At 34.8% G+C, this 17,594-nt stretch overlaps 1 protein-coding gene across 1 annotated transcript in view; it reads left to right on the forward strand.

The window, feature by feature from the left end:
* Positions 1-17,594, forward strand: part of DPH6 (diphthamine biosynthesis 6) — a 215,911-nt gene that overhangs the window by 133,285 nt on the left and 65,032 nt on the right. The window contains exon 13 of the mRNA XM_010574222.1: positions 15,901-16,143. Coding sequence (XP_010572524.1) covers positions 15,901-16,143 — 243 coding nt within the window. The remainder of the gene's footprint in view (positions 1-15,900; positions 16,144-17,594) is intronic.

Here is a 17,594-nt window from a genome sequence, read left to right on the forward strand (position 1 = left end):
GGAATATGGAACACCTTACCCTTTAATGTTTTCTTCTTTTCAATCCAGCTGGGTGGACCACTTAATTTAATTTTTTATTTACTGTATTTTTAAGAACCATAACAGTGATTCAGACTAAAGCAGATCTCAGAGTGACGTTTCTTCTGTGGGAATGAAAACAGGACTGTAATGCAAGCTAGAATATTTTTGTTAGGCATCTAATCCACTGAATATTTTCTCAGTAAATTACAATAAATTTGTTAGTTATTCATCTCAATTTTTCCTTATAAAAATGGCAAATACAGACAGGTTTGTGTTAAGCTGCTCATTGTTCAGTTATGAACTTGGACTGGGATTAGTTGCTTGAACCCTTCTACCTCTGCAGTACAGTATAATACAAGTCCTGATCTTGCCATTAATCACTGAGCAACTAACAGTAATGCATTCAGCAGCAACCCTGGCTACATGTTTCTTGTACTCACCATTCTCATCCAAAACAAATAGTATATGTGCAGCTCTGTACTGTTTGGAAGTGTTTGATGGAATCTTTTTTGTGTTATAAAATGTCCATAATGTTTTGTGAGCTTTCTAAAGACAGTGAAGTTTGAGAAGCCTGCCTTCCAATTAAAAGATAATGATCATGAGTTCTGTGATAATCCAGTTTTGTGTCCAAATTAGTTCTCTAGTCTCATGCTGATCTCCAAGAAAGCACCATTTCCCACATGGATGGGACTTTATGCGCATGACAGAAAGTTTCATTCTTCCCAAGGACAGGAGTTTTTATCCCTACCTATAAAAACTATGCTGGCCACAGGCTATTGAGGATCAGGAAGATTTCAGCTAAGGTAGTGAAATTTTCATTGAAAATGTGTATTTGAGTAAATTAGAATGTGACTATTTCAAATGTAAATTTTGAAGCAGTGCAGACAAACTGTAGCTTCTTAAAATTAATCAAGTGTCTTTTTGAAACATGAACATATGTGATATCATTTCTGTTACAGTAATATGTATGTGTGCATATATTTCAGCTGTATATATGTATATATTTTATGATCAAATTTTATAAATCTTGGAGCATGAACTACTGAATTCACTGCAGTTGTGAGTTACTATTAGCACGAGTAATAAATGACCAGCTCCTCCTGCGATGGCTGGTTTTATAGATATTACATCCTTTGAGTAATGAGCTGTTCTTTACCTTGACACTTTTCATGTCTTAAATGCTTTTAATCACATACTGCTTATAGTACATTCATTACCTGAAAGAATGTTGAAGCTTTAATGATCCCTGTTTTGTCAGCGTAAGAACTTAGCAGTACTCATCATATGATGTTATTCAGTATGACAGTTACTCAGCTAATACTTCAGGGAAGATATCAAAGTTAATGTCTAGTTTGTAGTATAAGTAATCTTTCATGATTACCAGTTAGGGTGATTTGGGACTGCCATCACCCCGGTAGCTCCACTATATTCAGCTTTTCTAAAGGTTTTATATTTCAGTTTGTTAGTCTTTCTACTCTTCAGTTGCAGTTGCTAGAACAATAAATGTGAATACTTTTTCTTCTCAGTCTTACATCTATACTACAAATAATAAAGTCTAAAATATAGCACCTCACATATATAGCAGAGAAATTGTCCTCTGATATTCTTCAGCTGAAAGGAAATGCAGGAGAAGATTGTCATGACTGCAGATTTATTGGACGTTTATGTGATATCTGTATGGTTATGCTAGTGTATAGCGCTAGGCTCTTCTTGCAATAACTTTAAAGCCAGGGAAGTGACTGCTGGATTGACAGGATGAAAGCAGTAATAATAAAAGAGGGGAAAAGAAGACAATGTGCATTTACAGTTGAGATGTTTAAAACTTGCTTATACTTCCTCCGGGTCATACAGATATAGAGGGAATGTGACTGACCTGACAACTTCAGAATTTTTGATCAGTTACTACTTAGCCTTTAGTGGAACACTTTCAGACCCTCATGACTTAATCCTCATTTGCGACATTTCTGCTTAGCTTCATTTCTCCGATTCTCAAAGTGACTGAGATATTATTATTTCTATATAAACAGTGATAAATATGCCTATAGCACTTCATGAACAAATAAAACTAAATTTCTTCTTTCATATCTAGCCTTTATGGTTAAAGCGTATGAATAGATACTAATACACGGAGTCGTTAATGACAACATTTGAATGCTTCTCTGTTACCTTAGCTAGAACTGTGTTTTTCTGTAAGCAGAAGTGCAAGATAGTAAGTGTTGCAGGAGGAAATCCTAAATGGGAAAAGTGAAGAATGTTGGCCCATGTCTTTTATTGGGAATTCTTTCTGTCATCTTCCTGCTATTACCAGCCCTTGGTCATTTCCGCTGGATTGATAAATATGTGCAGAAATACGGAAGAGCCACTAGCACTTCTGCTCTCAACTCCTATGATTTGTGACTTTGCTCAGAGTATGTCTGACTAACCATTTGGCTAAAATGGCAGCACTATCACAGCCATTTCAGCTGCTATCACTGTCAATCCCAGTGAAACTGAATGGGTGTAATTATGAGATATTTTTAGGAAAGATACTTTATATAGACAGGACCTCTGAGGGCAATAAATTCTAGGACATAGGGAAGGATGTGCAAGAACAATACTTTCCACTTTAAATTATATGTTTCAATGTCTAATTAGAAAGTTTCAGTGGTTTCAGTGCTGACATCTGCTTTGTGTCATAGCAGGGAAATAGTACAGATTTTCATTCACTTTTTTTTACAGATTTACTCTGTATTTTAATACTATTTACACTTCACAGAACTAAAGCAAGAAAAATTTTACATCACCTTGCGTGCCTCATATATTGCGGACCAGTTATGCATCTAGAGTAGAGTTATAAACTATGGTTGCAAACTAGGTTGCAAACAAATTTTGCCTGAGGCATGAACCATAAATTAAAGTAATAATCATCTCTGTAAGAGACAACTTTTCTCCACTGCTCTTTTAAAATAAAAAAGAAAGTAGGTCAGAGAAATTTAGGATATTTTAGAGTATGTACAGTATTGTATTGTTTGCCAGCACCTAATTTACAATTACAGAGCTGCATGAATATTGAAATGATTCAGCTTCCCATTATAAATGTATGTGGCAGTTTGGTTGTTGATCAGTTTATGAAGTTAATGCAAATGAAACTGTCTTCCTGTCAGCATTTGAAATATATAATGCAGTCATGTTGTATATTCAGGGACAGGCCATTGACAGTCAATTAACAAGTTTGATTGGTATGTCAACTCATTCTTTTGAATTGTTAATAGTATGTTAATAGCATTCATTTCTTTGTGCAGTCCCATTTGCAGCTTCACAGTTACAGCTATTTTTTATGATTCTGAGTAACCTAAAATAGTGCCTTAATAATAGATTATTAAACACCTGTCTGGTGTAGCTTAGGGAGGTTTTTCTAGACTGGGAGTTTGCAGTGGATCCCTTTGATATTCAAATCAACAAATGATAGCCTTTTTATTCAAAACGTAAGTTCTTTTGATGGTTAGCTTGTTAAGAAATATTCAGCTCCAGTCTGACCTGATCTGGTTTCCCATGGAAAAGATCTGATGCTGTTTGAAGGTTCATAAATGGAATGCCAATGACAATTTGTTGTTGACGTTTTGCTGCCTCAGCCTTCAGATGCTGCTGGTTGATGTGCCGCTTTAGCTTCACCAAATAATGCTTGCAGGTAAATGATCTTCTGATTGATCAGATAGTTTCAAAGCAAAGAGTTCTCTTCTGTGGTCTGTAGTCATGGTTTTTAGGCTTGGAGGGGTACTTTAAAAGATGCATCAAAGTTGACAGATGAATCTCGAGGCAAGGAATGATGGGAGACAGCAGAATTATGGGAATATTTTTTAGAGAATAACATATTAGTGAGAGTTTTGAAGACCTTCAAAGGTCTATCAAGCCAGCTCCCTATAGCAGATTTATTCCTACTTTAAAAAAAAATTTGAAATTGGGTACACTGGTTAACTCTCAATTTCCTGTGTTGGGAAGGTGTCGAGCTGATTTATTGTTCTCTGATGGTGTTTTAAAGGGCTTATTTCATTTGAATTTCACCATTATCTTGTTCTGCATCCAGAGCTGAGTCCTGCAAGGTGCAATTTCTGCTTCTACTAAATCTTGCACCAAATCAAAGCTTTACATCACCTTACAAGGTCAGGGTGTACAATGAATAACATTCCTTTACATAAACGTCCATGACACCATGAGTTAACATTACAAACAACAAATAAAAATATCAGTTGAAATTACTCTGTTTCTTCACCTTTCTTCCTGTTATGTGTATTATTCTTTCATACCCTTCTTCATTCCCCATTAGTGCCCTTCCTGATTCTAACACAGCTATTATTCTGAAGAATGAGACTAGCTATTAGGAGTTCAAAACATACATCACAGAAATAGTTCATTTCTCTTTGGTTTGAGCATTTAATTATTCACTATCAGCATGTGATATTTTTCTGCAAAAACATGTAATTGTTTTTTGTTGAGGAGCTGTGAGATTTAACTCCTTCAGGCCTGACTGGCAGAAACCCTAAAGTTCGGAGTTAAAGGCTGTGAACAGTTATATTGCCAAACGGAAACTCTGGAGTGACACATTGAAAGATGCTGTGTGTTAACTGTACTTCACTGGACTTCATAACAAATAATTCTTGCTGGCTGAATTTAGGCCAAACTTTTTTAACAACAAAACCCAATCTTTTCACAAAACCCTAAAACATTACTTAAAACTGGTAGGTGAACAGTCAAGTCATGCAACTTCAATCCTATATGTCATGTAAATAGTTTGCAAAATTTATATGAGACAGTTCATCTTTGAAAATTTTGGCATTTTTGCGTACTTTTCAAATACCGTTTAGCTGATAATTAGAAGCTCTTTCTGTTGGGCTGAACGAGCAAAATATTAGACATTGGTATTGTCATACAAGGTCATATTTTCAATGACCTATAATTTTCCTAAGCTCAAAAAGCAAAATTAGATATTTAAACTGTTCTCAGCATAATCTGTAGACTTTGATACAGCCTCTGTTTTTGAAGAGGTACTCTACTGGTTATTTATAAAATTCAAATAAAGAGTTCAAAGATTTTCTGATAGTAATGTCATTGATATGTTTCTAATTCATCATTTCTGTGCTTAAGTAAGTTTTAACCATTATACTTCAAAGAGAACTTCCTGATCACATCTCACGTTCACATTAGGCTTCTGTATGTATTTTTATTTTATTTTCAAAAATGTGATTAAATCTACCTTCCCAACATGATTTCCATTTTATCATCTCACTTCTTTTGAAGTAGCCTAAATATTTCAGCAGTGTAATGCTTATTCTGTGTTAGGTATCTTTCATATTGCTAAATGCTTAGCATTTCAAAAAGCTAGAAGGTATCAATGACCATCTCATAGCAGTTTGGAATACTTGGAATTTCAGTAGGTTGTTTCTTTTTGGATAATGTTGGATTATCAAGGTAGAAATCGTAATTGGGAATGTATGAATTTTGATTTAACGTTCATTGTAAAGTTTTTTCAGATCCTTACTAATACTTTTTGTCATAGAGCGGGATCTTTCAATCCTATATTAACTTCTAGCTTACTGATTAAAACACTCATCAAGAAACCGAATGGAGTGTTGGTCCAAGAACATGATTTTATTTAGACAAACTAGAACAGTTCCAGTAGAAGACACTGAGAGATGTGCTTGCTGGACTGCCCATTGCCACAACAGCACTGCCATTACCGGGCGAAAGAAAAATACCAAAGAAGGGATTTGAACCTGGATCTCAGCAATATCGCAGCTGAATAACCTAATTGCTAGATTATTCCTTACTGCTTTCTGCCCCTCCCTTCCTCTTATTTACCCCCTTTTAGTTTCAACACTTTGCTTTGTACCCATTTTTATATCAGAGGGCTTGACTGTGCAATTAGTCTTTACTAGCCGGAATAACTACTTCTACTAATAATGCAAATAAAAAGGGCTAAGCGCATGGTAAATTTGCAAGCACTGGTTCTTGACCTCACTTTGTGATGTAAGATGGATAGAAACATGATGGCAGCTTGGTTAGCAGAGCACAAGATATGTATTTTTATTAGTAATCTATCGGTTACTAATATACTGTCAACATACTGCAATTCCCAGTTCCCAACTTTTATCCTTTTAAACCATCTAGAAAATTCTGTGAAAAGAAGTATTATAAGAGGACAATAAGGTGAATGTACCAAAAAAAAAAAATAGTTAGAAAAACAGAAAAAATTAGGAAAATGTGTAATGCAAGATTATAACTCCATACCCAAATGAATATGTATTACAGCACATAATATAATTATAATATAGTTACAGTCCAATTATAACACAGAATTTAAATATAATTTGTTACAGAAACTTAATTTTTAAATGCTACAAGTTATCACTTAGTCAATAGGTAACTTCTTGTCATGAAGTGCTGCCGATCTAAGAGAAAATCTGCCCTCTGAAAAGTACATAGTAAAATCTGCCTGACTGCACATTTAGGAATTTAGTGATATTTTATATAGGGATGTTGTCTATACTGCAATTCTGATAAAAGGTCAGTGTACAACAAATAAAAGTTGTGAAAATGTGTTTGGATGAGCGTATTTAGTGTATTTCTGAGATTGGTGCTGTCTTTCTCTAATTTCCAATAATTTTATTTTGTTGTAACTGTTAGGAATCTTTAGATTTTAGGATAGGCAATTCCATGCATGTAACAAGGGCGTTATTTTTCTTGGATTGCACCTCATGAACATTGTATTTCAGATTATATGAGACATGTATAATACATTGTTACTGTCAAATTACAAATTCTTTAAATTTATAGATTGGCTCATAGTGCTCAGAACGCAGAATTTTAACTATGGACACTTCCTGTACTGCTGGATTTTGCGGCTGATACCATGGGGTTCCTAATGCCCAAACTCATCTCTTTGTCAAGTTTGGTTTAACTGATGATGCAGAAAAGATAATATGACATTAGTTTGGCCAAGAATATTAAGTATATTTGTGGATCTTTGTTGCAAGTTTCAGTTTCTATAAGTATAATCAGAACTTGACATATTTTTGCATTGGAAGTTGGGTCCCTAGAGAAAGGTATTATCTTATGTAAGAAAGTATTATCACTGCAATATGAATAAATAGGTAAAAGATTGTGTATATTGTGTACGTTATATTCTATATGCATTACTATTATGTATACTGTACATGTACGTCTAGTTGCACAAATAAGTCTCCTTGCATTTCACTGGGAAATGGTGGGTATGTCTGTTTTAAATTGAACTTCTGCACTAAATAATCTTTGATGTACATTGTAGTGTTTTAATGTTGATTATTATTTAGGTAGTCATAGATATAAGTAAAATCCATGTGAGACTGTGTATACATAGAGGATAGGTAAAGTACAAAACCACACTATCTGGCTAGAAGGAGAACTATCACTTTAGCTTAGTAATACTGTTATTACAGTTAACTGTTTTCAGTTAACTGATTCTTGGTTTTATGCAACTGCTTCTTTCCTGTCTCCCAGTTATCGCAAACCAGTATCTTAAGCCAGTGACATTCATGAAAAGCATATTTTGAGAAAGAATGTTAAGCCAAGTGATGGCTGGGAACGAAATCTTTTCTGTAAGAATAGTGTGTCACGGTGTTAATGTATTTCATACGCTGTGAATTACTGTCATGTGATGAACCGCTTTCACCTTTCAATACGGAGTATTTTCTCTGCCTAGCTGTCCCTCTTCTGTTTATAATCACACTAACCTATTTGACAGTTGGCATGATTAAGGATTGTAAAGACAGGTAGGAATGAAAAAAAACAACTCGCTCTTCATAGGCTTTTATGACTGCAGTCTTGGTTCTCCTTGGATGCTGTATTCCAAAACAGTGGTACAGCCTTAAGCAGTAGCACCCTTATTGTTAGTAGAAACTCGATCCTAGAAATTTGTACTGTGCCTTCTTGGACTGCTTTATCACTGCAGTGATAGTTTAACTGCTGATTTAGTTTACTGTAAGTGGACTTTCTGAGTAGAAACTTCAGTTAATGTGAGAAGGATATTATGAGATCCCTTTCTAATCAGATTGTATATTTAAGGATAAAAAGTAGAGACAAAGTCTGTAATATAAACGCATATAGGTATATAAGGATACCGCTTCATCTTTTTTCTTTATCTTCCTTTACATATTGCATGTGTGGATACAATTACCTTATAACCTCTCTCTCTTATTATATATGCTCTCCAGTCGCCTAGAACTGCAAGCGTAGATAGAGAAAGATGTAGAAATCAAGGAGGGAGGAATGTCATGTGAACATGCTAGCGATATCTTTTTTTAAAATACAGAACCGACAAAGAAAGAATGCTGATATATTATAAAGCTATCCTTATCAGAATAAATTTCAGATAATAGTCATAAATAGCAAAACCACAAATGAACTGTGTGGGAACCCCAAATGAATGCCAATGTAACCTCATGTAAGGTTTAGACACTTTCCTGTTAACAGAGGGGAAAAAAAGTATTTTTTGAATTTTTAAATCTTTACCCTGGCAGATTAAAATGGTTTTCATACTTTGAATGCCACTATGCTGGCCTGTAAACTGAAAATGAGTGTTAATAATGAAATGTAAAAACTACTGGAAAAAAGTACTTCATCAAGTCTGAATAATCATCTGAAACCTCGATATCACCTGTTCTTTTACAGCATTAATTTTGAAATATGGAAATCATACCTTTCCTAAAGGGTGTGGTACCATTTTCTGACATTTTAGGAAATTTCACTCTTTCATTAGCCAAGGATAGGTGTTATTTACCTTGGAACAAGTATTTGGTAGATCTGATGAATTAGACCTGTTTCATGAGAACAGAGACTGTATCTCCTGTCCTATACTGAACTTGCTTCTAGTAAAGAGCAGTTATGATTTAATATAAACTGTTCAGCATTGCTGCAGTCAAGTTTTATCCCTTGTTATGAATATCTGTATTTCAAAATATTTTAGCCATATGTTCTGGCATGAGTTTTCATTTCTCCTAAGTTAAGTCTCATTTTCTTACTTCCTGCCTTTATTTCAAACCTATCTGTGTCCATTTTTATTATTTCTACCGGTGCACATTCTAATTTAGTATCCTCTGTGGGTTTCATTATCATGCTGTTAATCCCTTCTTCCACTGACTTAATGAAGATGTTAAACAAAATCAGGCCTAATACCAGTCCCTGCGGCACCCCACTTCAGTACTTTGGCATTTTCATTACTCTCTCCTTACAGACTATCAGCTAGTTAACAGCATTTATAATTAGGAGAGTTAAAAATAATTTCCAAATATGCTGTATCAGATATTTTAAGAATACAGATGAATTGCAACCATTATCCTCCCTTATCTATGCATCTATGATTAATTAAAAAACACAATCAACTGTGGTGGACATAATATGCATTTTCTGAAAATGTGGTATCCATTGCTCAATAGTCCATGTCCACATTGAGTCATTTGCATCACTTTACACTTTGAGATACTAATCTTTTCCACCTTGTTTTTCTGGACCCTGAATACACCTTTACTTTCCTTGGTAAATATTGATTTGATTAAGTCTCTCATTCCCCATCCGAACCCCAATTGTTCTGGAATAGACTAATCTTAGTTCTTCTTTTTAATTTGTTTTGTTTGGCGTCTTCATTCAAAGTGAATAAGAAATGAGTAAATGATAATCAGTTTGGAGGTTTTACTCCATCTTTTAGATAAGGTATGTTCATAAAGCTGAGTGTTCTGCAATTTTTCACAGCTGGCAGATTTTGCTAATGTGGTTGTGTGAGAACTTGTGATTTTTTTCAAAAGCCTGAGAGGAAATGGTAGGCTTTGTAAAAGTTGACAGATTAATAGTCATGAAGACTAGAAGTCCACTGTCCCAAGGAAGGAATGCATCAAAGATTAATACTCTTGTTAGCTTGCTCATTTTCAAGTAGGGAGGCTGCTCTTTTTCTATTCAGGAAAAAAAACATCCTTTAGGATGTGGAGAACAGTTTATCCTGTATGGCAGTCAAGTCTTTGAACTGTCTACTGTAATTTTCCATAAATGAACAATATGTACCTGCACACAGGGTGCCAGTACAGGACATTGGCCAAAATATGCATAGTAAAAGAATATTTTACCTCCATTTTCTTCATTTCCTCTCTGTGTATTGGAGATTCCATGTAGACCAAAATGAGAGTCCGGGAAAAGACTTCAGACTAGCTGTCATGCCCACATGGACGTATTAGGTGGCAAGCCTTTTTCACCTGCTTTACTGGAACCTTTCCTAGATGTTTATAACTACAGTTGCTGACTTTAAAAGCTAGGTTTATTTTTGTTTTGTGTCTCATACTCCCTTGAAATGTGAATGACAGCTTTTGGGATGGGTTTTTTGTGAAAATTTCAGTTTCTGAATCTTTGTCTTCTGTAAATCAGAAGTATGTGGGTTTTATTGCCATCAGTTGTAGAACAGAATAAAATTGATTTGGCATTGATCAAGATTTAAATATAACCAACACATTGCCAAAAATATGTAAGCAAATATTACAATTTTCTGTAAAAGAACAGGCTTTAAAAAATGATTTTCAAGCTGAAACTTTGATCTTACCTTCTCTTAAGCTTTCTGACCTGATCATCCCTCTCAAGTCTGTGCATATAGCATTTTGTTAAACTTCAAGGTACTATAGACGTTCAGGAATGTATTATATGAGATTGCCTGCTGTAAATCCAGCACAGTCTAAAGGCTCAATTTGAATTATTTGATTTTTAGAGGATTGCAGAGGTGTTTACAGTTGGGCAGCGTAAGTTATGAATAGGAGATATTCAGATATACTGTTTTGAAGTTGATTTAGTATTCATAACAATTACTATTGTGGCTTCTTCAGGTGCATTGTCGAGTTAGTAGCCTTTTTAAAGAATTGCCAGTTCTTGTGCTGCTCAGTGTATGCACACTGCATGACGTGATACTTCTCATTGGTATAATTTCCAATTAGGAAATGCACAAAAGTTTTAGGTGTGTTGCTAGTGTTATGACACTGTGCTCAGTGTCAAATATGACTTTGTGGGATGGTGTATCTTAATTTTGCTAAAATGTCCTGTGAATTTTCAACACACAAATATATAAGTTCAAAGAGAAAGATTTAAATCACACTTTGATAAAACAAACTTTAATAGTGAAGAATAATGCAAAAAGATGAGTGTTCTGTAGTCTTGTAGCTTAGGTGATCAAATACATTTTGAAACATATGAAGCACCATTCCAAAATTAGGATTAGCAAACTGGAGTCAAGGCATTTGAAAACTGAGTTATAAATTGCTGAAAATTGTGGAGAAGTTACAGCTATTTCAATAAGATAGCAATAATATGCTAGTGATTAATTATACTTTTTTGACCTAACTAGGAAAAAATACTATTTTATTTAAAGGGAAGTTCTGGGTATGATATGCAAGCATTTTACTAAGTTATACGTGGATTCTTATAAGTGTCAATTTTTTTTAGTCAAAGATAATCATAATGTTTTATTTTTCATTTAGAAATATATCCTTCATGTTTTGGCTACTGATAACTGTACAATTTTCTCAAAAGAAAGCCTGTGTCAAACTAAACTATGTGTGATAACTAATTTATGGAATTTTTAGACTACGAATTTGTAACAGTTCAAGAAAAACGTGAATTGTATTGAAGGTTGTGGTATATTAGAACTACGTTAGTCAGATAGAATTTGTGTTCATAGTGTGAACTCAAAGCTTTTCAGTTACTGTTGTCTAAACGGTACCTTTAAAACTTTATTCACATGAGGTAGTTGAAGAAAAGATTTCACATTGCAAAAGGCAATTTTACCATCATTAGCTAAAATAAGAGGGCCCTAGGAAGCAAGGATTATCATGTATTAAATAAAAAGTTCACCACCTTACAGCTTTAATCCCATTAGAAAAGATGATTTCTATCTAACTTAATCAGCCAGAGGTCTTTATTGCCTGGAGTATTAATTGATTTAGGTCTTCATTAAGGTCACAGGTACACATGGCAGACCAGAGGCAGCCTATTAGCATGTTGTCAGTTATGCTTATTTACATTGACTGAACATAATGGTGGGTTATTTCACTGTTAGGTCAGGGGGTCACTGAATCTTTTGTGCACCCTGACCTGTTAAAGGGCAGCAGTCACTCAGACACCAAACTGCATTCGTAAGAAAGATTTGGCTGATTGCATATTGACTCCATCCTTTCCAAGAAATATGCATTTGTTCATATGGTGCAACTATTAATGTTGGCCTAAATACCTGTGGGTGAATGGTTGACATCTCCGTTAGAAGTTCCCTGCAGTTTTTACATTATGTCAGTTAACCACTGGCAAGTTTTACTAATACCAGCGGGAAAAGTTTCATAAAGTTTCCGTAGTTGCTGTTGGTCTTTAATTAAAACAAACAACTCAGTGCATATATAGGTACCCTATTATTTATGTTTCTTTCAAAGTAGCAATAATGATTGTTTTTTCTTGGTCAGTAGTAGCTTAAGTTAGTACTCATGTCCCATTAAGTCTGTTTTTCTCATTGTTTCTTTTCCTGAATTATATTTTCTGGAAGATATGTGTGTCCTTTTGGTAATATAATACTGTTAAAAACTTCTTCATGGGATAGAACAGTTCCAAGTGTCAACAAGGGTTCTTCTGATTTTTCATTTCCATGGTACCATAGATACTTTCCTTCTGCTTTCCTAAAAAGTGAATGCAGCTTAGAAAAAAAAAGGTGAACTAAAATAATAATTTACTACTATAATCTTCTCTCTGTATTAGCTGTGATCTAGCTGTATATTATACTTAATTCCTGTAGCACAGCTACACTGAAAAGTAGTAATTCTCAAATAAGACCTTAGCATTCCTATCTGTTAAGAGTATGGATTGCTTACTGAGGTTCCGATTGTCCACTGAATTCCCTTGATTATTTACAGTTGTGCTAACTGAGCAAAACAGCTGCTAAACTATTGTGTTAGCTTATTAAGACTCACCTTTCATTTAACTTGCAGTGATACAGATGAAAATAAAAAGGGAAGAAATGTGGAATCGCATGATTCCCCATTTATAAACTGCTTACTGCTGTGGAGCTATATTGGAAATAAATTGGTACAAGTGAGCATCTCAGCAGTACAAGGGTTTTTTTGGTTTTGGTTTGTCAAATGTTTAATGACATTTTAGCACTGGAAATATGTGCATGGGCTGCAGTGAAAATTAAATCATCAGTATAAGCTGAGACATCTAGTATATAAATACACATCCATTATATTGTAGTTTTGTTTCTGTGCTGAGTTTACTGGATATGGGAGTCCTCTACACTTGATACACTGTGAATGTATAGCCTGGAAGATCTTCTGTTATCCTTGTAGATGCTCCAAAAAGATAAACTGTTGCAAGGTTCTAGCAGGGTTTTTCAGACTACTTTCACAACACAAGGACTGACACCATACATTGTGACATCTCCCGTTGTAAGATTTCAGTACTGTGAACAAGATATTATGATGTCTTCCCTGTTTTAAATGCTTTTTACTCTGCTAACAATTTTCTGTATAATGCTTCAAACATTCTAAAGACAACCTCTTGAAATCTGCTAAAACAGTGTTTGTACTGGTTTGCTGCTTTGCCCCTGCTGATTGTTTATTTATGCTTGCTTTTCATGACCAAGTCACTGGGAAAGAGAAGAGGAGCATCCCTCCTCCTTCCCTTATCTTAAATTAAGTCCCCCTGAAATACAGTTGCTGCAAACCTGTGGCCGTGTTTTGACCTTTTTCGCCTCTTTCCCCCTTGCATCCACCCTTCTATAACATGGTGGCATGTTAGGAACACTGTTTTTCTATTAATTATGTCTTAAGATACAAACAAGTATGTTAGGAACAGAGGGATTTTAAATTGTTTTTTAAAGAACTCTGCAAAATTCCCACTGAAACTGAGCCAAAAGTGGTGCCAATTTTGCTCAAATCTTTCAGAGATTTTTTTTGACCTTGCTTATGACCAGTGGGGCTAATTGTATCAGAACTATCCAGGATACTTTAAGAAAGTGCTATCTTGGTCCGTATTTCAAAACACTGACAGATATTTTATCGTTAATTAGTATTCATATTATGTCTCAAACAATCTGTTCAGGAATAGGGGAAGTGAACTGGTTGAACAGCTCTTCTGTCTACCTAATAATTAACATGGGTGATGCATGGAAAGCCAGCAGCCCAACAGGAAAAAAAGGCAGAAATATTGCCAGTGTGATTTTTTTCTGTAGAAGTATAAAATACCTGTATTGGAGTTTTTGACTAATGCATGGATTTCATTTTGCAGAGGTGAAAATGAATGGCTTGCTTTAAAAACAAACTTGTGCCCCTCTGAATCATATCTTCCTGAATTTGTTTCTCATCTTGTCAGTATGCCACTTGGTAGCTGGCTGGACTCCCTTGTTCAATGGCACATATTTTAAAATAGCACTGTAAAAAAAAAAAGACCATTTGTTCCTATAAACCAAAGTATTACTTGCATATTTTTTTCCAAATTCAGGATTATATATAGCATTATCAAAACAATATTTCAGATATTTTAAACAATTTAAATAGTTGATGGGTGTCAGTTGATATATTAAGTTTCCTCTCTGCCTCCTCCCCCTCTTCAGCTGCTAATCATAGAACTTGTATGCCAAATTGTATAAGATACTCTTCCAATAGTTACATGTGTGAGTCTTTTGTGAGACACAGACAGTTATGAGGACAGATTTGGAGTTGCATATGGGTCTGTCACATGGTTTGATTGCTATGTCTTCTAGGACACAGATTTCTTTTTTAATTATTCTTAATTCTGAGGAATTTTTACAGTTCATACAGTAAGTTCTGCAAAATTCTTCATAAAGATTCCTTACACAGTCCATTTTCCCTCTCTTTACTCCTAGCAAAATGCTTTCTGTGCTGACTTCAAAGCTGCTTACGCCCACCTTACTTCCCACTTCTATACTTAGTTTTCTTTTGATATTGAATAAAATTTACTGCTTCACTGATCAGGAAATGTACAGACATCCTAGAGAAGTGCAGCATAAGAGGATGAAAAGTTTTGATACTTACATTAAGATTTTATAATAAATCTTTGAGATGTCTAAATAGCAAGAATAAATGTTTCCGTTGCTGGCTGCTGTTAAAAAAAGTAGGTCTTCAGAATGTTGCCAGGAAGACTTTGGAAAATCAGCCCAAAGTAACTTCATTGCAGACTTAAAACATATATTGATGGTATATCTGGCCACCCATTTAATTCCATTTTCAAAAGGTGAACCCATCTCTTTGCTCAAGTGGCACTCTTCTGCATTTTATTTTCAATCTGCAATTTCCTTTTACCTTCTGGTAGATTATCATGACTTTTTTTCATACACAGTCTTTTAGGTGTTCTGCAAGTATTATTTTTATAGTATTTTTAAATTAGTTTACTAAAGACATTACAGATATATACTTATACTTTCTTATATATTCTTACGTAAAACAAAGCTTAAGACTTAGAAGCTAAAAAAAAAAAAGCGTTGAACCAAAGGTAGTGTGCATCATCACTCAAAAAAAGAAAGCAAGAACATATTTAACCATGTTGGGGCATCAGTGTGATCCAGCAGCTGTAACAGTCAGTAACATCAGATATTATTGTTTTGAGCTGACCCATGCATCCATGTATTAACTGTTAGGTTAATGTTTATTGCAGTGCTGTGTTTCTATATTGTAGTTAAATCCCTATCAAAAATTATCTTTAGACTGGCATGTTTGCTCCATTTGTGACAAATGATGGCAAAGAACAGTACTGATTAAAGAAACTACCTGGAAAAAAGAAAAGTACATCCCTTGCCTTCTATGCACTCTCAGAATCTTACTTACTTTTATTTTCTTTTAGGTTGGAGATGTTCTCTACTGTGCTGGACAGATTGCTCTAGTACCTTGTACGATGCAGCTTGTTAGTGGTGGCATATGTACTGAGGCCGTCATTTCCCTCCGTCATGTTGAGCGAGTTCTTGAAGCTATGAGCCAGAAGACTGCACTCCACCACATCATCACAGCCACCTGCTACGTAACTGACAGCAAGCACATTCCTATTGCTCACTCTATATGGCAGAAGAAATTAAGAGAATGTAAAAAGGTAGCTGTGATACCCATTTTCTTCTTTCTGGGTTGTCTTTTTCCCCCCCTCTAAGTCTTGTAGTAATATTAGAATTTTCTCAGTACATTTCAGAGGGGTTCAAGTAAAGCTGATACAATAAGGTTTGATTGAGCTGTTATGTTCTGGCTCATAAGTGGTTGTGCACAATTGAGAAAGAAAATTGCTTAATAGAAAGTTATATTCATCACTAACTTTGTCTTAATTCCCCAAAGCGTTATATTAAAGAACTCTCAGAGAGCAGTCAATTCCTCTAACAAAAATGTGAACAATACCTTATTCGAATTACCTCTGCCCATATATTTTTTCATAATAAGAACTGGGCATTTTACTCCAACTTTTTGTGAGTTGTTCTGTTGCAGTTTTTTCCCCACTCTTTCTTACAAGCAATTTTGTCATGACAACAGAGTTTAGCAGTTTACTGCTCATTATTCCTTATTATTCAGCTGAAGTTTTAAGACCAGATCAGGGCATGCCTGTCTATTGGTTGACCCTAGATTATCTCTACCAGCATAATAATTTGCATAGTGATTTATAACGATACCGTAATCATTTCTATTATGTATGTACCACTTTTCTTAATAGCCACGGAACACCGTGCAAGCATTAAAAAGGGCACGGCCACAAATCTTGTAAATAAAACGTAACTTCTCCACAAATAAGGGAAAAAGAGTAGTAACTGCATAATTGCTGCATAACATAATTTAATATAACTTAATTATTATGGTTGCTCAGGGAAATACATGGCTTGGAAGCATAGTATATGTTAATATTGCCATAGAAGAAGGGAAAATCCACCTGAAACTTTCCTTCTATTTGTCTTTGCTTTCAGTCTCTGCACTAGACACTTGTCTTTATGAGTAAAGATGTAGGCTTTACTTAGAAGCTTACACATGCCACCTCAATTTATTAGTAAAGGACCATCTTAAATAGTGTTTACTACTCCTCCAAGACCAAGTGTGTTGAATCTGAATTCAATTCAGATTTTTTAATTCAATTCAGTTTTTTGCTATGTGACTGGTTAGTAACAGGTACCATGACCATGAAGCCTACATGCTTTCTTATTTGTAATATATATGATTTGAGGGCAGATTGGTGGTGTTTACCAGTTCTTAGAAACTTTTCCTTTTTCCAGATAGAATCTTTTAGGTCTTCTGTAGTTATTATACATACCAGCCACTCTTTAATGAGTCTTTTATTTCTTCCATTTACTGAGATGACTGGGCAGTACTTTCTTAGCTACATGAAAAATACTGATGAGGTTTGTTGCTTTTGCGCTATTACTAATATCTGGCCCATGTCACTTTTCGATTGTTCAAGCCATAGCTTAAAAATGGGTTGCTGCCTCCACATATTTCTCTGAAGAGTTAGCTGCCTAACAGTTTTCAGGAATGTTTAAGAAAAAACTTCCTAGAGGAACATCAAGCAGTCCT

Source organism: Haliaeetus leucocephalus, unplaced genomic scaffold, assembly GCF_000737465.1.
Source record: "Haliaeetus leucocephalus isolate CR32 unplaced genomic scaffold, Haliaeetus_leucocephalus-4.0 Scaffold417, whole genome shotgun sequence".
Taxonomy (NCBI): domain Eukaryota; kingdom Metazoa; phylum Chordata; class Aves; order Accipitriformes; family Accipitridae; genus Haliaeetus; species Haliaeetus leucocephalus.